At 51.1% G+C, this 22,137-nt stretch overlaps 1 protein-coding gene across 1 annotated transcript in view; it reads right to left on the reverse strand.

Annotated features, from left to right (window-relative positions):
- Positions 1-2,458: 2,458 nt before the first annotated feature.
- Positions 2,459-22,137, reverse strand: part of Zbtb7c (zinc finger and BTB domain containing 7C) — an 84,380-nt gene continuing 64,701 nt past the window's right edge. The window contains 3 exon segments of the mRNA XM_021230896.2: positions 2,459-5,248; positions 10,331-10,635; positions 10,637-11,555. Of these exon segments, the coding sequence (XP_021086555.1) occupies positions 4,597-5,248; positions 10,331-10,635; positions 10,637-11,539 (1,860 nt within the window). The 5' untranslated portion in view covers positions 11,540-11,555 and the 3' untranslated portion in view covers positions 2,459-4,596.

Consider the following 22,137-nt stretch of genomic DNA (forward strand, 5'->3'; position numbering starts at 1 on the left):
CTGATGACCAAACTTCGCGGCAGAACCGTCCTAGGATATTCCTGTTTCCACTGTTCAATGGGCAACCGGTGCATACCCTCCTTAAGAGTCCTAGTCACACTCCTGGCCAAGGGACACGTGGTGCAGCCAAGGCCTCAGGCTCAGCTCCTGCGTTCTCCATGAAGTCCCAGCTCTCTACCCAACCCCCAAAGCAAACATCACCCCGGAAGCACTCGGCCCCTAGTGTGCTCCTACCTGATCTGCTGCCATCTGAGAGCGTCACCAGGAGGAAAGCAGTCTAGAGGAAAGGGAGATGATGGAGAAAGCCCTAGGTCCAGATGGCGACCAACCATGACACAACATGTGGGCCCAGTCACCATGTCACTCACTTTTCTCCAGCCCCAACTGATAGGGCACCAGTAGAGGGATGTCCCAGCAGCCCTCGGAACAAGGTAGCTTTGTGAAATTGTCCCTGTGTTTCTTTTGCATGTGTACCACTCTGTCCTGGGTGATACCACGGTTCACAAACCAGATGGAAAGAATGGAAGGGAAGCAGGAGCTCTGTCCTCTTCTGCTAGATTCTCCACCTCAGTCAGCATCCTGAAATGCATGGTGCCAGGTTCAGTGCCCACTCCTCACAAGTGGCCTCATTCCTCTCCGGATAACTCCAGATTTAGGAAGCTAGCTTTTATTTGGACATGTAGTCACTTTCTTATTGGCTCAAACTGGCCAAACTCTTGGCAAAATGCTCCCCCGTCCATCACGGCCCCAGGGTCTGTTCTGGTGCTTTCTCTAAAGTGTCTCTTCCAGCTGAAGGTGCATTCCCCTTGGCTTGTCCTCCGAGGACTCATCTTGCCCCTTTCTCTCCCTGAAGGCCCGTGCGGCCATCACACCCGCTCTCTTGGCTCTTACTATCAGACCAGAGAGGGCAGCCTGAACCTGGAGCGACTCCGTGGAATTCCCACAAGGTCAGGCTAGAAGATCTTACTGCCAGGAGGAAGGAGTTCAATGAGACCTAATCCCTACCCTGTCTCCATCATGATTTAGTAGACAATGACTCACAAAGAGGACTGAACAATCCCAGAATGCCTGAATTCCTGGGATCATGTAGCCCATGCTCCTGCCATCAGCTGAGAACTGACTCCCAACACTACAGGGTAGCTAAGGATCACTTTGATGACACTAGCAGATTCTGTGAAGAACTAAGCCATTTGCCTGGCAAATAGTTGGGACGCTATTTTTGTGCTAAGATATGTGCTTACATGTAAGAGTGTAGAGGTGTAAATTGTCACCACCAGGTGACCGCTGAGGGCTCTTTGGGCAGAGAACTTGGCAATGCATCTTTATTCCAAGAGTCCTGAAGGTGAGACCCAGAATGGAGAAGTGATCAGTCTGGGAACACACAGCTCAGAGGAGAGGGGGTTCAAACCCCAGATGAGATCATTTTCCCTGTACGGGGAGCACCTGCATAGGAAGTGCCTACCACATCCACAAAGGGGAGGAAAAGTGGACAGAGGGCTCTGGGCCAACCCTGAGCTTGTCCATAGTGCAGTTCACTGACACAATCTGAGCCCTGGCGCTGTGGTCTGAACAGGGCAGAACCCATTCAATGGCGAGCACACTCCTCTCCGGAAGGACCCAGAGACTCTGGTAGGAACAGGCCTGGGTGAAAGGAGGAAGCCTGCTCCTCAGCATCGAGAGGGAGACACAAGAACAGCAAGACAGCAAGGCTGGCTGGAGGCTCCTGGGCCCCAAGCCGGAGAACCGGTAGGACCAGATGTGCTGCCACAGTCAGCATCCGCAGCTGTGTCCCTGTCACAGGCTACAGCTTCTCATACCTGTGTGCACACCACGCCTTGTGCCCAGACTCTGGTGCCTGCAGAACTGAGTTCTGGCTTCCTCTCCACCCCCCTGAAGTAAAGCTGGAAAGTGGAAAGCCAGCCTGAACCACGGAATTCGACAAAGAGAGCTTGCTTTTACTCAAAACACTTCAGGCATGAAGGATGAGGCAGGAGGATGGTAAATTCGAAGCTAGTCTGGAATACATTTTTTTGAAGTCCCTCCCTCCAAAAGTAATACTAAACCTTCCACAATCCTTCAAGTAACTAGAGCCAAAAAAGAGGTGGTTCAGCACTTGATCCAGAGGACTGACCCAGGTTTGATTCTGAATTCCCACAGGGCAGCTCACAACCATCTTTAACTCTAGTTTCAGGGGATCTAGTGCCCTCTTCTAGCCTCCTTGGGTATCAGGCATGCACACAGCACACAGACATACATGCAGGCAAAACCCATACATATTAAAAAAAAGAATATAAAAAAGACTCAAAGGTTTGTGTTTTGTAAAGGTGTCTTTGACATTAAAATTGTCGTGCCCAGTGGTCTAGACTGTAAGCAAGGAACTTTTGTAGATTGTGTGACTTGTTGCCGTCATGTGAACCTCCAGTAGTCACATCTCACAGAAGCGCCACTCTCAATATCATTTAGGCAAGTCAGTTCATATTATTTAATAAATAGGCCAGAAAATTAGCTGAGCATTTCTGGGTAGGATGCGGCGTGCGACCAAAGTTATGGAAGATTGTCCCTTGAGTCACTAAGGCAAACTGTTGTGTGTCATTATACACAGAGGCGTCACATAAAAAGAGTTATAAATAGAAAAATTCCAAAGTTCTCCCACAGACAGACAGGGAAGTCAGAAACATTAAAAAAAAATCAAAACGAAACACAACCACCCCTCCCCCCACAACCCATTTATTTCAAGTGCTTGATCATACAGTACTCAACATCTTTGGATATTTTACAATGTACAACTCCTAATTGCAGCCCAGGAAAAAAATGACAAAAGGAACTAAGCAGTCATCTGAAAAAGTGAGTTTATAAGAAGTCGTTACCTTTACAAAATAAAAACAAAAGCCTGTCACCACCGCCTTCCCCTGGGTTCCTCTGTTGTTGAGTCTGGTTCAGCTGCAGCCCCTTGGCTGGTGGGACAGAGTGTGCATATTGGTAGATGGGTCCAGAAACAAGTCTGAAGTGTGACAGGGATCTAAGAGGCGGCAGCCTCAGCAGACGACCGATGAGGGTGGTATCTGAGGAACATCCACCCGAGGGACTGTGGTCTGGAAACACTGGCAGACAGGGAGTGTTTCTTGCGAGCTTCAGGAGGGACAGAGTCTACTGTCTTCTCTGACCTTTCTGTTTGTGTTTGTACAGGATAAAGCCAAGGCAATGGTATAGAAAGAACTGAGCCTCATGTACACACAGCTTGGGGCTCTGGGACACCAGGCCTAGGCCCTCCAAGCAGGTGGATTCTCCTCCCTGGGATCTCAAGAAACCAATGCAAACCCAAGAAGGCATGGACCGACTGGCAAAGTTGTCTTGCTACTACCAACCCCAGAACCAGGTGAGCTGGTCCTACTTCACAGAACACATCACAACCCAAAGGGTTCCACATCTTTGCACTGGAGCGCTTTGGTCAAATATAGAAAGGGATACCAGAGGCTCAAACACAGTAGAAGGGTACCACCAGCGAACCCCAAACAAAGAGATGAGTCCTGGATGACTAGGTGCTGTGACACTTGCAGGGATGGGGAGGCCCCAACCCTTGAGTATTAGCTCAAGGAGAGTGAACTCCAGAGGGCCTGTGGAGGTGGGTAAATGCTGACTGTTGTTTCCAGGTGTGTTCAGATATGACAGTTGTCTATCAGAAAGTGGGCAGGTTTTGGGGTTCCTGGAGTTGCCTATGGGTATTGAAAGCCATTAAGCCCAGCCTATCCCTCGCTCTCTCTGTCTGTCACCAGAGTCTAGTTCTGCTGCATGTCTCACCTAGGCTACAATGCTGATTTTCACGTGGAGGCGATGGAACCAATTCCAGTAAGATAGACTGCCTCCTAGTGACTCTGGGGGAGGTATGCAAAAATTTTACCTTTCTAGGGACTTTTTGTTTTTAGGAACAGGTGTGAACATGTATGGAGGGGCGTAGGGGAATATGTAACCACCCCCTTTCACAGCAGGGTGACTCTGAGGCACAGAGGGTTGGCCTGCCCAAGGTCGCAGGACAAGCCAATTATAGGCTTGCTCCATGCCAGCTTCTAGCTGCAGGAGACCTTTCAGCCCAGTGGGATGGTCTTTCCCCATGGCCGGTATGCCTTGCTCAATTGGATCTGGGACCTCTAAGCTGAAACTGGACTCTGAGGAAAGCAGTGTTGGAGGAATTCCCCCATAGGGCAGTATGGCTCAACCAAAGTGCCTGGCCAGGCCACAGTCCTCGCGCTGGCTCATCCTAGCCTGCCTTCTGGTGGAGTGCTCCCTCCTTACAACCCCATATCGCTGCACCAGCACGGAGCCTTCTGAGACATGGCACCCTGTGTGTTTCTATGTGAATCAGAGACGGCCAGGGAGAGGTGGGGGCTCCCAACCCTTAGGGAACTGATGTCTAGCTCCGACTCCGGCAAAAGGGAGGTGCTGCCTTCAAAGGCCGGGAAAACAGCATCGCAGCTGAAATGTATTTTCTCATTTTCCCTTTGTGTTTGCAAACTAGAAAGTCAGATCCACTGGGTGGAGCAGAGCGGGCCTTGGAGGGACTTGAGACAGGGTCTGGGGCTGGGTTGGACCAGGACCAGCCTAGTTGTTGGCTTCAGACATGGAGGCCACATGGTTGAGGCCAGTGAGCCCAGGGAGGCTAGCCAGGCCGGCTGCCCAGGGGTCGGGTAGCGGGAAGTAGGGCCGCGTGGCGGCCACGTTCTCGGCCAGCGCTAGGGCCAGAAGGCCGCCAGCGTTCCTCTCGGCCTCGAGCTGCGCACGTCCGAACAGCTTCATCTGCGTCTCCTCGAACTGCCGCTCCAGCTCCTGCAGGCTTAGGGCACCCTTGGGTGCCGCTAGGAAGTGCTTGGCAGGGCTGGGGCCCGGGAGGCACACCCCTGCGCCGCCCAGGTGACCCCCAACGTCTCCCAGCGTGGGTGGCATCACGAAGGCCGTCTTGTCGGGTGTGGGGCCACTCGGCCCGAAGAGCAGGCTGGCAGCCCTCCAGGCGGCTGGCTTGCGGCCACGCCGGGGCCGTGCCATGCGACAACTCTGTCGCTTGATATGGCGGTGCAGGTGGTCGGAGCGCGTGAAGCTCTTGTAGCAGAACTCGCACTGGTAGGGCCGCACGCCTGTGTGGATGCGCATGTGGTTCTTGAGGTCGTAGTTGTGCACGAACTTGGCGTTGCAGTGAATGCACAGGTAGGGCCGCTCCCCTGTGTGCTTCCGCATGTGGATCTTCAGCTTGTCCTGCCTGCAATACAGAAGCCAGGATTTAGTGCCTGAGTGGGATGTAGGCACCCGCTCTTCACGTTGTTTCCTACTTCACAGCTGGTTTCCTGTATCCACGCTGCCAACCCGGGAGCCGGTTTTGTCCTAAGACCGACCTTCAACCTCTGGGTTAAAGCGGGATGGAGCAGTGTCCTAAAAGACATCACACCACTCCCTTTACACACAGGTTTTGAGTGAGTATCTCCCACTGATTATTAGAGGCCCGTCTCCCAACCTGGAAGACAGTCTTGCTGGAGAGATAGGTCAGCATCCTGGTCTCAGCCCCACAATGGTGAAGTCCCTTCTGAAAGAGGATGCTTTGTTCTCTGCCTCTAGGCTCATCCTAAACCTCCAATCCCACACAGCCCTTGTCCTCAGCATTAGACTTTTGAAGACTGTAGAAGTCTGGCATGCCTCGCGGAAAGCTCCTCGGTGTGGTGGCCTCTTACCTAAGCCCTGGGCTCTGCTCTTTGTAGACATTTCAGGGCGTATGAAAGAGCCAGGTGCAGTAAGAATGCAGCCTGATCTGGGGTAAGCTCTGGGGTTAGAAGCATTATTCAGAGGCAAGGCGTGGGATGGGGTGGGGCTCCAGCTGCAGGCACACCAACCACTTGCTGGGGGACCTTAGGCAAGGTAGGTACACTCTCTAGGCAAAGCCAAAGCTAGGGTCAGAGGTGAAGCCCATTTTCTTGGGTTGCTAGAGACTCCCGGGTATGCTTGAGGGGGTGGGAGTTCAAGACCCTCCTGGTGGTCCTGAAAGGAAAACAGATCTTCGAGTTTTATTGTCTAAGGATGGATCACACATAACACCAGTACAGGGAGTGTTTCAGCCTGGCTGAGGGGTGGGGGACAGTGGGTCATAGCATGTCCTCCCAGGACCACTCTACAGATCTCCCCAAGTGACTGGAGGCCAGGAGCGCTGTGTGCTGTCTCCACCACCTCTTGCAGGTGGGGCTTGGGAGGTGCCTCTGCTCTAATTCCAGGTTGGGCTTTGAGGTCAGAGCAGATGTGGAATCCAAAGAGTCTTCCCTAAAATGTCCAGATTCAAATCACCCTCGACATAACCCGGGACAGCAGAGTGTCTTCTGGCCACTAGAGGTCGCATGGGATCTCATTTAGAAAAGAGTTTTCCTGGGGGGTGCAGGAAGGAAAGCAGACGGTTGTTATGGGCACTGTCGGGTATGTGCACACCCTGTGTGCAGAGTCAGTCCTTTCTTCTGTGCTCCCTGGGGCTGGAAGCCTGGGAGGTGGGAAGCGGGACTAGCAGGGGAGGCAGAGGAGAAAGGGGTGTGGTGCCCTAAGTGTCTTCACACCAGACTTTCTGCCCTCTACAACCTCCAGTCACCCTGGCCTACACAGTTACCTTCTGTGACTTCCCAGCCACAGATAGTATATGCCCAGTGGCATCTGTTACCTAAGTGACTGAGCGTTTAGAATTAAGGGGACACAGGGAGCACCTGGCTAGTGGGTCTCCTCTGGGCAAGTCTGAGAGCCGTAATCAGAACCTGAGACGCTTGGGACCTGAACACTCCTTTTCAAGGCAGGTCACCTGAGGGACAAAGAGGAAGTGACAACAGAAGGCAAGGCCTAGTATGCTCAAGGTCCTGGGTTCAATTCTCAGCACTGGGGGAAAAAGAACAACTCTAAACCCAAGCCCTGAACCAGACAAGAGCCAGCTGCTCTTCTGGTTGGTGGGTCTCATACCTGTTTTCGTGTCTCCCATTGTGGAGGACCGAGACTCTCATCATCATGTCTGTGGCCCTGCTATTTGCTGGCAAGGGAGGGCACCTGTTTGGTGGTGGCATGGATGTGCTGTTTTCAGCCAAGGACCTCCCTCCATGTGTGCACAGGGAAATGTGTCCTATGCTAGGAGCCAGAGGACACAGGAGGCAGTAAACTCAAGAGGTAATAGCAGGGTGTGGGAAGTCCCTCCTCTTGGAGACCCATAGACTGAAGGCAGCGGATAGGATGGGGGTGACAGGGGTTTTGCTTGGAGAGCTCCACCTTGGGAAATGCCACAGGAGTAAAAGGAAATGATGCTCCCATGAAGTGTGAGCATTCTAGAAAGTGGCTTCTAGACAACAGAATCTATTATCATGGAGAAGGGCAGGCCTTGCTCACATCCATGGAAGGGCTGAGGTAAGCCAGAGGCCTAAGTTCTGTCCAGCACTGAGGAGAGAGTTGAGACCCTGTCGACTATGGAGTTTAGCTGTGGGAAGGAAGGACTGAGCCCATAGCCTCTCAGTGCCAAGTAGTGGCTTCAGCTTGCGAGGGACTCTGGGAATTCCAGATCTGGAGGCAGCCACCCTGCTGAAAAGCTTCCACGTGGGGTGGAGGGCAGGGCAATGAATGGTGGGGCCAGGGAGCTCAGTCCCAAAGCATATCCTCATGGAAAGGCCATAAGAAAAATCTCAACCTGGCAGGTTGAGGCTGGTGCTTTGGATGGATGGCTTTTGACTGGGTAGGAAAGGGTTCTTTCGGGGTAGCCCTGGGGGGGGCAATCAAGCAAGGGCCAGTGGCTCTGAAGAATGTGATGGGGAGAGATCAGTGTGACTGTCTCAGACTACGGTGAGAAAAAGTCCCCGAAGGGAGTCTGAATTCCAGCAACATCTCTGCAGTTCCTGCCCCTGACCTTGGAGAGCAGCCCCCGAAGTCTGTCTGATCTTGTGCAGAAGGGTCAGGGGAGTGGGAACCAGGAGAGGGAGGTGAGATGGGGGCTGGAATGTAGTTGCTACAGACAGGCCTAGGGCCCAGATGGCTGTCATCTGGCAAAGGAGGAGGAGTAACTCCGGGGAAAGCAGGGTTGAAGCCTGATAACCAAAAACTGTCTAGGACTGAGCTGACCTGGAGGGATGGGGACTGTACACACAGAGGCCACACAAAGTGGCCTTCAGGAATTCGTTGGGAGGGAACATTCTGGAATTTCATTCTTCTATATAAAACAGCATTGTTGCCTGAACCCAGGAATCTCCCCCTGGAGATTGCTGTAGCATCTGGAGGTCTAAAGGTCTGTTTTCAGGGACTGAACAAGTTTAAAATTTTGCCTAGGAAAGGCAGGGCCAGTGGACCCGCCTAGACCTGCACAGATCACTGAGAAGGCTGTCTTGTGAGAGATCAGAGGGAGGGTCAGGAAGGAATGAAGGAGGGAGGGAAGAAGGAAGGAAGGAAGGGAGGGAGGGAGGGAGGAAGGAAGGAAGGAAAGAAGGAAGGAAGGAGGAGACCCGGGCTCCTAGTAGCTCAATGTGGGTATCCTGAGTCCACTGAAGGGAGGGCTATTCTCATGGTCATTGCGCCCAGGGACAGGCACAGGAAGTTAGGGCAGAAGAACAAGGCTGGTCTGGAAGCCAGCAGTGGCACTCCCCATTTGGTCCATGCCTTTGACATCTTGCCCTGGGGGCTGCACTCTCAGGCAGGAGGGAAGACCCTGCTGAAGATGTGTAAATCACACTTGAGCTGAGCTTCATGTGGACTCTGGTGCTTCTGTCTGTTGCCACGCGTTAGCCAAGCTTCCCCCCAGGTGTTTCAGACCAGCTGGCTCTATGAAGCCGAATGAGTTCAGGAGAAGAGTGGAGTGGAGTGAAGGCCAGCATAACTCAACAGGACATCAGTGTGCTGGGACATTGCCAGGGACAGCCAGGGGAGCTGAATCTGGGAATTTAGATTCCAGCTGCCCTGTGAGATAACAGCAACACAGCGCCCTGATGTCAGCTTTTCGGGGCAGCTGTAGCCATCTGCCAAGAGGAAGCACACACAACCAGGGTGAGATTTTTCCCTCCAAGACCCTGGAAAAGTCCAGGGAAGATTCTGTTGGTGGTTTCCATCTCCGAAATAGCTTGGAAACCCTCAGTGTTGTCACCAGGTTGGGGACCGTGCCATTTCAGGAATGCCACAGTCACCGAAACACACTCTCAAGTCCTTCCCTAGCTACTTCAGAGTTTCCCGCTGCCCACAACAGCAACCCTTGACACTCTATAGGGTTCACCTTGTTTTCTCCTGGAAAAGGCACGGCCACTAGGTTGACATCGTGCATGGCTCAAAAATTCACTCCATCTATGAAGGTCCAAACTTCCTGCTTACTATGAAAACTCAAAGGAATAAAATTCCAAGAAACACTATTAGAACAATTTGACAACAGGCAAGTTCTTTGAAGTCCACAGCGACAGTGGGAAACGACCTAGATCTATAATCCATGGCTTAAAGACAGGTAGCAACAGGCTTTGTCCACATCAGACACACGGAAATAATGTGAAAGCCATTCATCAGAACTCTTCCACTGTGGAACCTAGCTGAGAAGATTTGCCTTACACCAGGGACACTGATGGTAGCAACAGGCTAGACTTAAAACAAACCAAAAAACAGCCTTTGAAAACTAGCAGCGGATAGCTATGGTCTCATATCCCCCACCTATTGGTTTTGACTACAAAAGTCATGGCGTAAACCAGTACATAGCACATATTAGCTGAATGGGGCAATGTTTCTGAAAGATGGCAGGCTTATGATGTGATGATTTCAGCAGATCTCAAGTTATCCTGTGGCAATGTGGAGAAACAAGGAGGAGAACGTGATAAGAGGTCCATCCTGTCAGGAGGACAGAAAGGGCCCACGGGGGTCTCTGCAGCCGCCTATTCACAGACTTTATTGTCGCAGAACCATCTCCGTGATTGTCCAGCTGCACGTAGGAGCAGCCAGCTAGCAACGGGCGGTGTCTGGGAAACACTGGCACCAAGCACACAGAAACTGCTTAACTGAGGTTTGCTGGTTCCCCAATGGAGCACAGAGCCTATCTTGGCTCCAAGGGACCTGCCTGGCTCCTCGGTTCTTCTCCCCAGCACCCAGCACAGCCCTGCTCTGACCTGTTTTCGTCTCGGGCTTCACCCTAGCACAATACTTGAGAAAACAGTTCCTCAAAGGGATTTGAAATCATTGCACTAGGCAATGCTTAGCATCGCGCCAAACCCAGTGTGCGCTCTCACTCCACCCCTGGCCCTCCATATTCCTCTCTCCTATCGCCCATGACCTCTGGCCCCGCCCCCCCTACTGCCATCTCTCTCCTGCGGCTGCGCACCTGGTGAAGCGGACCTCGCAGATGCTGCACATGTACGGCTTCTCCCCGGTGTGGGTCCTCATGTGCCGAGGCAGCTTCCCGGCCCCCATGATAACCTTGTGACAAATGGGGCACTGCTGAGAGGCCTTGGGCTTCAGCTTGCGCTCTTCCACCAGCGGCCAGGGCGGGAAGAGGCTCCCCAGGTGGGTGGCACTCAGGAAGTTGAGATAGGCACCATAGTCATTCTCTGCCTTGATGGGGCCCAGTGGTCCACTCGGCAGGTCAGGAAACATGTCCTTGAAGAAGTCGCTAGGGAAAGGAGGGGGGTGGGGGTGGGGCTAGTTCCTCCTTCTCCTCCTCCTTGATTTTGCGGTCCTTGATGACTAGATCCAGCGGCCCGCTGTCCATGGGCTGCTCAGGCAGCTGGGCAAAGGCACCAAAGTCCCCTGGCCAGAGGTGTGGAAAGAATTCTGGGGCGAATGGAGATAAGGAGGGTCTTCTGTCAGGGATGTTGGCTTTGGGGTACAAGTTCTCCCTCAGCAGAGATTCAATGGAGAAGTCCCGGATCACTCCCAGATGGCCAGGGCTGCCAGGCTGGAAGGAGTCGGGAAAGTCCCTGGGTGTGTCTGAATAGGCCTTCTCTGTGAGATGGTCCGTCTTGGAGGGGCTTTGGGGGCAGTTGATGTCCTGAGGGCCAGGCAAGTTTTCCTGGTCAGCAAAGTCCTCTGTGTCATCCTCCTCCTCCTCTTCCTCCTCTTCCTCGTCCTCTTCATCCTCCTCCTCATCGTCATCTTCGTCATCATCATCGTCCTCCTTGTCGTCCTCCTCACCTCCGTTGCCACCAGGCTCCATGATCTCCAGGCACACGTTCACAATGCACTGGATCTCCAGCATCCTGGCAGCGTTGAGGATGTGCTTGACGTTGGAGGCAGTGATGGTGAGTGTGGAGGTGTAGGCAAACTCCAGGATGGCAGCCAGAGCCTCGGGCTGGACAAAGTCAATCTCATAGACGTAGGGCTGGCTGGCCAGGCTACCGGCCGTGAAGAGCTTCTTGAAGTATTTGCTGCAGGCAGCCAACACCGAGCGGTGTGTTCGGTACTCCTGCTCCTGAACCACCAGCAGCACGTCACACAGCAGCCCTGCGTGCCGCTGCTCATTGAGGCTGCACAGCACCTCGCTGCTGTGGTTGGGGAAAGGGATGCCGATGAGCTCATCAATGTCATTGGCCATGATCTCAGCCAGAGCCCTGCAGGGACACACAGAAAGGCAGACCAGTTACAACGGGCACGGCAGCCTGAGGACTCATCTCCTGGATCAAGTCTTACCTGTAAGTCACAATCCAGCTCAGGCTGGGGTTTCTGCACCTTAAGACCCTTGGAGTTAGCATCTTACAGGCAGTGTGCATCAGCTGCTTTGGAAAAGTCACCGAAACCTCTGCGGTCTTGATTCACAGAATTCTGCCTTGTTAATATGGACACGGAGAATGCTGGGAAACACGGGTGAAGACCTCTGCAGGGTGGCATCCTGCTCTAACATGGGACCTGCTTGGTGCTTCGGCTGAGAGATGCTCACAAGTCCAAGTGATGGAGCATTCTCATAGTTTACGCAAGCCACCAGGAAGCCTCAACTCAACTTGGTGCCCCATTTTCAGTGAGTGAACAGGGTCATAGAGGCATAAGATCTGTCTCCTGGTCTTGCTTCACTGTGCCTGACAGCGTTTCTTTCATTAGCAGTTCAGCAATTCTTTCCCTAGCATCCTACGTATGTAATGTAAGCTGTTTCTCTTGTAAGCAGGTATTTAAAGTCGATGCAGATGCAGGCACTCTGTCGATTACTTTCTCGTGTCTGGCTGGCTAACCTCCCGGCATGTTAAAACCTGTAAGAGACAGTGGCCGAGGCTTCTTGACAGTATGGATGGTCCCTGACTTACGATGACCTGATACAGGACTTTTGACTTTATGGCAGTGTAAAGGGCACTCATCCAGCCATTCTGTTTATCCTCTTTTAGTATGGCAATTCAACGAGCTATGAGGTATTTGGTATTTTTATTATAAAGCTGGTTTGTGTTCAGTGATTTGGCTTAGCTGTAGGCTAATGTAGGTGCTCCAAGGCAGGCTTTGGCCGGAGGTCAAGCATGTTAAATACAACTTTAAATTAAAATTATGATGATGATGATAAAGATGATGATGATGATGTTTGTGTGCATAGTTGTGCATGCCATGGAGTTTATGTGGAGGTCAGAGGACAATTACGTTGTCTCTCTATTTTTATGTGGTTCCAGGGATCAAACTCAAGTCTCCAGGCAAAAATGAGAAATAGCCACAACTCCAAAAGCAGATAAGGCTGGGGAGAAAATGGATTACTTGCACATTGCCAGGGAAGGCAGAATGGTCCACCCTCTCTGCAAAGTACGGCAAGCCTTTTTAAAAGCTAGCTATCCAACGACCACCCGATCTGGTGTGGACGCTCACCCCAAAGAAGTGAAAACTGAGAGTGTCTGGTAGTCGACCTGAACTGGAGCTCACACGGACGCTCCTCATTAGGTGGGCGACTGAGCATACTGTAGCGCATCAGTTCTTCCGAGCCCCACTCAGCAATGACAAGGAGCGCTGATACCCTGATACACTCGGCAGCTTGTATTCGTCTCCAGGGAGTCGTAAAGAGTGAACAGAGCCAATCCCCAACACACGCTTCCTATACAGCACCCTTGAAACTGCCAGTTCACGGAAGCAGAGAGTGTGTGAGGGTTGCCAGTAGCAAGTATGGGCGTACTGGGGGGTGTGGCTATAAAGGAGCACTGGTGGGGGTGGACCTTGTGTGGGGAAGTGTTCTGTGTCTTGTCCATAGCAATGTTAGTATATTGGATGTAATACGATGCTGTGGTTTTGAGCGTGTACCATGAAGGGAAGCCATGTGAAGGGTACAGCGGATTCCTCTATATTATCTCTTACAAGCATGGGTGAAATGATCCCAAATGAGAAATTTAATTTAAAAAAGCAACCATTAGGTAACTACCTACGACAGTCTATGTGGCTGAACAGCAGGCCTGTCTTTCAAGGCCACCCTGCTACAGGAGGGTGGATTTGTGGGCAGTTTGAATGGAGCCTTCAGGGCAGGCCTCTGAGGCCTGGGTTAAAGCAGAGACCTTAAGACTGTGCTGTGTGTGATTTTCATCACGCGGAGGTGGGTTCAGTGTGATCTTCTGTGCGTGAGCAAGGGTAACTGAGAACACCCATCCCAGGAGATAGACAACTGATTGAGGACCATTGTTTGTTTTATAGATGTTATAAGTCTGGGGCTTTTATTCTGATGTTTTCTGGTAGATGACGATCGTATGTGTCAGTGTGGAGAAGTCCACACAAGAGTGAGTTTATTGAGGAACTGACATCTTGCTCTATTCCCACAAAGCCACCCTGGGCATAACTGGGTCCTGAGCCTCAGAAGGATGGACAACTTTTCCTCTAAGTGAAGGCCAAGGCTGATGGGATGGATGCTGGAGGATGAGCATGCATAGAGTCACAGTTTCCTAATCACTCAGGTCCTACACTATTAGACTTAGCAATGCTTGGGAATGCTTCTTGCGATTCTGGCCATTCCAGAGCACACTCAGTCATGCAAATATTTCGCAAATGTTTCATGTGTACTTGAAAATACTTATACTGTCTAGGTTTAGGCATTAATTATTGTTCAATTGTTCCCTTTTTTTGTTTTATTTTGTGTTTGTGTTAAGAGCTAAATCAGGACCTGGGACATGCTGGGCAAGTGCTCTACCACTGAGTAACATTTCTGGCTGTACAAAACATTCTGTATTCATATTAATATTATGTATAATAGGTAAATACGTGATAAAATACATAGGAATATCCCTCACAATATTTGGAGATTTATCACTTTCTCATACAGTGTTATTAAATTCTGCCTTATCTGTTTGAAGACTATTTTTGGTCATATAAATTCATCAGTTCTCCAGGAGAATTCCCTCCTCTGCATTCTTAGAGGAGACAGAGCTGCTATGTCTCACAGTGAGTAGGTCTATGCCCCCAGCTGGGACAGGAAGTGGTTCCCAGACCGCTGAGCTTTTTAGAGTGATGTCTCCTTTGGGATCTAAATCATGAAGATGAAACTATGGGTATGTGGCTGTAGGAGGCCTCTCTACTCCTCATTATGTCATTGGATGGCCATGAGAGATAAATAACAGACATGACCATGAAAAGCTTGGGGAGGGGTCAACAGGCTGGCGACCTTGACACGAAGGTTACTGTTCTACTCGCTACTTCTTGCTGTGTTTCGGCTCCTGATCTCTGTTTTATCCCTGGAGGAAGGGCTGCAGTCCTGGTAGCTCAGGGGTGTTTTTCTAGACAGAAGACTAACCTCAGGGTGAACACAGGGAGGACAGCATTGTGTTTAGGAAGCAGGCCCTCCTGTTACTTTTTCCCTGTCTCTTTGGGAAGAAGCATGTGTGTTTCCTGGGAACTTCACCTGGTGACCCTGAAGTTCCCAGGCCCGTGACAGCAGTGTTCCCGAGTGGATGCCACGCTCTCCCCACACTTTCCCACCTTAGCTTTGTGTCCCTTCCCTCCACTCCCCTCACCCAAGCCAGGGTGAAGACCAAAGCCGAGACTAACACACAGGGAGAGCAAGCACACATGCATGCAAACTCCCAGCAGCAAGCAGAGGCTTGAGAAGGGCTGTAAGCCTCTAGTGGGAAGGAAACAGCAAAGTAGCTTGGGAATAAAGGGCACAGGAGAGAGCGGGAGCAGGGGGGCCTCAGGTATGGAGGAAAGAGGTAATTAGGTCTGATCACCATTCTAGAGAGCACCAGGCCAAATTAGCAGGCCCTTGCTCTCCGCCACAATGGGAATTTCTAGGATTTAGGTGGGCCCAAGTAACAGGTATTCAACTGCCAAGTGAGTGTCTACTGTTTCAGAGAGACAACTGTGCTTCTTAGTGTCCCTCTTAAGAGGCCAAAGGCGTCCCTGGTAGTCAGCACTGACAGTCACACTCACCTCTGCTACCGTTTATCAAGTGTCTGTCATACCTGAGTCATCACACCTCTAATCCTTCCTCAACTGCATCATTCACAATGCATAGATAAAAAAGCAGCTATACAGAGGATGAGAGATGAGCCCAAGGCCACACAGGGGCAAGTGTCAGCATGATGTGAACCCAGTCACGTTGCAAGCACAAGCCTTTGTCCTTTGCCATGCTTCTGCTTGCCTTGCCTAGTTGGGAGACAGAGAGATCTGAACTCCTCTCTCTGAAGGGTGGCTGTCTCTTTCTCCATCAAGGTTTGAGCTGAGGCAGACCTGAGGGATGTGCATTAGATGGCTGAGACCCACGTGTGTAGGTAATTAACAGTGGGCATAGGAGGCTCCGAGTCCTGTGAAAATAAGAGGCGTGGACAGAAAGGCATGGGACCCTGTAGGTGCTTGATCAGAAATCTTTCCAGGAGTCAGGCCTTATCTAAGCACTGGGGAATAGAGGAGATTTTATTATGAGACTCCACAATAATCTATGTCCTTTGAATCTGGAATGTTTTGCATTTCTAGAATTCCTTCCAAAATGTGTTTAATCTCGATCCTGAGGGTCTCAGCCAGCTTGTGCTTAGGGGTGCACAATAGCAGGAGCTCACTCTACTCTTGGTTGGCCTGGTCTGACTTTTATCATGGCTCCATGGCAGACAGGCTCTGGGACTTCAGATCTCCCTCCTGGAGTGGTTTCCTCCTTCAACACAGGGGCTGTGTCTCGTTCAGCATGGCTGTGAGGATCCAGGGAGGCATACCTGCCTTCTGGAGCATTGCCAGTCTTCTGCCAGTGTGAGCAGAGTGGAATCCAGGAAGGACAAATGCCCCAAACAGGGATCTTGGCCAGATGGGACTGGACCAGGAGCCATCATGGTGCCATAGCTTTGTGGAGGCCTATGCCCTTAAGGCACCCCCTGACAAGCCCTTCTGAGAACAGCCTCTATGAGTGCCCACACCATCCCCAGCATGCACCAGGCCTCATAACCTATTTCTTGTCTCAGGACTCCTAATTCAACAAGGCAGGCAAGGTTTATGAAGAAAATGTCCATATTATAGATGATGAAAATAAGGCACACAGGGGAGCATAGGACCAGGAGCACATGGCAAATTTTAGCTTCTGAGAGAACCAGAAGTGGGGTGCTTTAATGCATAAGCTTGTATAGCCCCTGTCAGGCTGCCATAGCTAACAGAGGATCCTTGCTGGTGTTCCCAGAAAGGTGCACATTGCACCCACTGCTACCCTTGGAAATGCGGGAGTGACTGTGCAGATCCCACTGTGTGGAGTAAGGGAACAAGCTGGCCTAGGGCAGCAGGGACACTGAGTTATTTGCAAGGCCTATTGACCCCAAGATGACCTGTTGTAGGGCAGACTTTGTTTCTTCTATGTCTGCATCATTCCTAGGACACCACCAAGCCATGGCTGGGTAGATGCTGCATGAAGATATCAGCTCAGCACTGTGTGGGGTGAGGCTCAAGAGCCCCCACCCCTAACTGAGGAGCTTAGGCTCTGGGGGAGGGGAAGTCAGTTCTCTTTAAGGGTGTGGCCCCACATAGGTTGACCATGCTCTAGTGGATGACACTACACCCATGAGTCTATGAGCAGCACACATGGGACTTGGTGGGTTATTTTTATGGGTTATTTTTAAAAAGGGTGGGGGACACAAAGTTGTCAGGGGATGGGATCTAGGAAGTGATCCAGAAAGAATTAGGAGGAATCGAGGGAATATGAAATTCTCAAAGAATAGAACCACCACATTAAAATTAACAAATAAATCAAAAGATTGGCCCAGGGAAACAAGAGCGATAGTTAGGGTGTCATGAATGGAGGTAGGACAACCCCAACACTTTGCCTTGAGACACCTGACATTTGAACACTGCCACTCACAAGAAACTTTTCCTTACTGATTCTAGTCACATTTTCTTTTGGTCTTGTGAACCCCATTTGATGGGGTTTGAGAGTCACACAGCTAGATAACAGTGGAGTATCACCGCTTTCTTGTCCTCCATGGATGCCTTGGTGGTGTGACTTTGGGTACAGTTCTGTTACTATGATCTACCATGCGACTGACTCCCTGAGTGCTGCTCAGCTCAGCAAACCTAGGGCTCAGGATAAAGTTTCCTGCCAAATCCCTGGGGCAGGTAGCCCGGTCAGTCTCCAGCCCCTAGCTCTTTCAGGCCCAGCCCTGGAGCACGACAGCACCTGCTGGGATCAGTGGCTAGAGTGGAGGCGATGGGCGCGCTGCAGGGGCAGGTGGGATGTAGGTTCCTCTGTAGACCCAGGAGTGAGTTTGGACAGTGCCCTTTGAGTAGGTCTTTACTCTCCATGGTCTTCAGGCACTGAAGTACGTGATGGACAAGGTGGGAAGGACGGTAGGGAATCCTGACTGGAGTCATCTGTCCTGGGTGTGGCTCACCCTGTCCTTGGGAGATTCCCCAAGCACAGTGGCTACACCCCTTAGCCCCAGAATGCCCCTGAGCTTCCGATGCCCCAGAGGCTGGGGCCAGACATGTGGGCTGGGAGGATGGGCAGGGTTACTTCAACTTCTGTTCTGTGTCCCACCTGTTGCAAGCACCCTGGGCAGAGTGCCCACACTGGGTGAAGCCAGCCACACCTGTTCTGCCACCTTGCCAGGACATGCCTAGAGCTGGCAGACCCCAGACCAGCTGGGCCCATGTAGCCCCTTAGGGGTTCTCTGCAGTGGGCTCAGAGGTTACTTCTGACGCAAACACAAAGCCATCTACATTTTCTTATAAGTCCTCCCCATTGCATACTGTGCACCCCTTTCTCCCTTGCCATGCCCAGGGCTATGGTAGAGGCAAGACCTGGGAATCAGGTACTACTGGGTTCTCGTCTCAGCCATAAGCAGGTTTCACATGAAGTCGTTAGGTTTACTTCTCGTGACAGGCACTCGATCCTTGTTTCACGTTCTCTGTTAACCCCGAAGTTGAGGATTGCTGAGATTCACACAAGAGAGCTGCGGCATATTCACATTTCTTGTGGATTTTCCTGGGACTTCTTTGGATAGAGGATTATTTTCTGATAAGACTTGTAAGTTCCTGTAATCCTTGCACTTTGGAGGTAGAGGCAAAGGATCTCAGGTTCCGGGCCAGTTTGCACTACACTGAGCATTTAAGCCAGCATGCAATAATGCCTCAAAAAGAGAAAAGGAGGCATCGATGGAGACGGAGATGATAGTGATGGAGGAGAGACTCACTCACGGAAGGTCACAGAACTAACTGAACAACAGAGATCACACATCCCCAGGCTGTGTCTGCTCTGTCAGGCTGCACCTCCCATCAATCCACCCCACCTTCGCCACCTCCTGTCCCGCCTCCCTGCCTGCCTTGCCTTTGCATAGCAAGTGATGCCCCTTCAAATTGAGCTGTTTTATTATTTAGTCAGCCTTTACTGATTACAGGGTGGGGTAGGGTGGAGGGGGCGACTTGTTTTCTTTGAGAGAAAGTACACACCGATTTCTTTACGTCCAGAATAAAGAATTCGCTGGTTGTACATATTACAGGTGACTTCCTGAGCCAGAAAACTCTCTAGGAGGTTTTAAAGCCTTATTAGGGTACAGAAAATATAGATAACAAAATAAATCACTCATGTCTATAAACAGTCCCGAGTCATCCTGGTTGTATGACACTGACCCATCCCAGGATATATTTCTGTCTGTTCTAGAAGGCTGGCTGGACCAGGAGCACCACTCCTGTCTGCTGCCTCATCCTCGCATCAAGGCTCCAGTGTGGAGGACAGAGGACTTTACACTGGCCAGAAGGGAGAGCAGTGACAAGCAAAGGAAGTCAGAGAGCGTGAGAGGTGAGATTGCAAGTCCAGGTGCACACTTAGCAGAGAAGAGCCTGCTCCTTTTTGGGAGGGAACCATAGTTAATAACCCCAGATCTGCTCTACACTGGATAAAAGCTGTGACTTTGGACCAGACAAGCCCCTTTGCAGCACCAGCATCACCCGTTCACTGGCTGGTCCTGTAGCACCCTCCAGATAACCCCACATTTGCTTCCAAGATGAATGCTTTCATTCTGAAGTCATGACCAGCTCTACATCAGATGTGGGGTGATGGCGGTGGTGTGGGGGTGTTTCTGTGCCTGAATGAGGGGTTCTTGTCACATGGAACTGTGTGAACACATACGGGACGTTCACATGCGTGCAAGCACACAGCCAAGGCGGGTGTCATTTGCCCACAGCATCTCTGGGGTTCAACTAATGACATAAAGACTAGCTATAGTCCCTCCTCTGCCCAGAGGAAGGGTGAGGAAGTGCGCCCTGGGTATGTCTTCTCTCCTCTTCACAGTGGCCAAGGGTGGCTGCAGAACTGGAGAAGCTGCTTCTTCCAGTGGGCAAATGTTTGCTGTGAACAAGCCCAGTGGGCAGACAGGGACGACATTCAAACCCCATGCTGACTGCAGGTGTGTGTGTGTGTGTGTGTGTGTGTGTGTGTGTGTGTGTGTGTGTGTGCTTTGTCCAGAGGCTCCTTCCACTTGACCAAGAGGTATCATGTGCCTCCTGGGTGCTGGTCATATACTTGGTGTCTTGGCTCATTCTTATCAACACCTTATCAATTAAGGTAATTGCTGTCACTATGACCATCTTTATCCAAACGAGGCACTGAGGACAAGCTGGGACTTGAAAACAGGCCCTGCATTTCCTATGCAGGTAGCCAGGCTGCCTCTCTATGCTGCGGCTTTTGGCAGAGGGAAAAGGCTCTGCCAGGGAACCATATCAGAGGCATGAAGCCCTCAGGTAGCCGTGGCTTGGGACAGCAGAGCAGAACATTCCAGAAGGGGGAACAGCACAAGCAAGGAGAGGCACAGAGACCCAGCAAGCATGGCACATGCAGACAGGACAGCAGGTACGCTCAAATGGGGTTAGGTAGCTTAAGATGACCTTTGTTCATCCAGTAATGGATGCAGGCGGTTACTGGGGCTGTGCGTCTCCAGAGACATGGGTCGGCTTCTTCTGTGGTAGCTGAGATCCAAAGCCAGCAAGAGTGGGTGAGCTCTGGAACACACAGGTCACAGAATTCGGACAGCAATGGGCTACCACAGCGGGAGTCAGGGTAGGAAACTGAGGCAAGGGGATGAGGGGATCCTCCAAACATCTGGACTCTGTTAAAGAGGCCATAGAAGGTTCTGGAGGGAAGGGATATGACTGGCACACACTGCATTTGAGGAAGGGATGGGCAGCAGGCAGGCCAGGGGAGGGCAGGGTAGTCAAGCATGGAGTAGAGTCTTCCCACACAGGCAGCTGCTCCCATTACTCACAGCCTTCCCTGCCCTTCCCTTGCCCCAAACCTCATGCAGGATCTGGTCAGGGAGGGCCCCTTCGGTGGTAACAGCTGTGGGAGGAAGCAGGGCAGAATCTCGGCCCCAGCCTGCCACAGGTGTGAGATGTCTTGGTTACACCTCATCTCTTGAAAAACACTCCTGCCCCCCTGCTATTGTCGGCTCAATTTGGAGACAAGACCCAAATGAGAGGTGAAGCTGGATGGCCGTAAGATCCAACCCGGCCTGTGTTTTCCAAAAGAAGTGAAACCTCAGATTTGCCTCCAAACTTGCATTTTTCTTCTAAGTAAATGCTCTCTACCACGAGAACCGCCTAGTATTTGGCTGGGAAAGAACATACTGGAAGCTTGCAATTTCCAGGCTTAATTGCACAGTTATGTGTAATATTATTATATAGAACTTTTATTGCCCCCAAGAAGTCCAAGTATTTCCTCTTCCTATTTATACTCTGGCCCAGTCTCTCCTGGGCTGTAATTTCTACCTTGCCCACTGAGGGCTATTTGGTCCTAGGCACCCTTTCTAGAGAAAGGGCAACAAGACTGTGAGCCGGACACGCAACCGTCTTGAGTGACTCCAGTTCAATGACCGATTCCATTGTGTGAGACACTCTACAAAACTATGTGAGACACTCTACAAAGCATCTGACTGCAGAACAGACAGCAGGGAAAGCTAACCCACAGCAAAGTATCGCAGACCAATAGGAGACAATAAGGAACCCAGGTAGGCAGGGCCTGCAATCAGGGGCACAAGAGCTGACTAGTCACATGTGGCTGTCTAGGCAGGTTCCCTTGGTCATGGTTATGGAGATGCACAACAGAATGCAGTAAGATTGAATGTCTGATGTTGGTCTTCTCTCTGACATTCCAGCAACAGGGACTGGAATTTAGACGCTGCCATCATACAGAAGCTACCCCCAATGCATACACTCCACCCCATTCCCCACCACCAACCCATTCTCTCTGATAATTTTGATCCTCAGACAGTCGTAAATCACAGTGAAAATATTCTCCAGGCATGGAACTTTCCCCAGCTCACTCCACCCAAAGAAACCTGCCTGATCCAATCCACCCATGAGTTAGAATGGGTGTAGCATTTCCTCTTACCTAGGGCAGCTGCTTCCCTGTAATGTCTCAAAATCAGAAATGTTGAAGAAGAAATACAAGATTCCGACGTGAGGAATGAGTTGGCAAACCATTACTTGCAGAGGTGACTGGGCACTTTCCTATGCTAATAGCAGGCAGGAGCAAATGCATTAGACAACCCCACTCTCTAAATACCCAAACCAGAGACACTGTCTAGGAAAACAAAGAAATGTGCAGGGTCCATAGCCAGCCAAGTTCCAAATGCGACTGGAACACTTTGAAAAGATTTGTTTAGTTAACAGAAAGATACACCATGTTCTTGGATAGAAGCTGTCAATTCACCCTAAATCATCCCTTAAGTGCAAGATGATCTTGATAAAGATATCAGCCAGGATTGCTATTGAAATTAGATAAGCCCT

The sequence above is a fragment of the Mesocricetus auratus genome, unplaced genomic scaffold (genome assembly GCF_017639785.1).
Source record: "Mesocricetus auratus isolate SY011 unplaced genomic scaffold, BCM_Maur_2.0 Super-Scaffold_6730, whole genome shotgun sequence".
In the NCBI taxonomy this organism is placed as follows: Eukaryota; Metazoa; Chordata; class Mammalia; order Rodentia; family Cricetidae; genus Mesocricetus; species Mesocricetus auratus.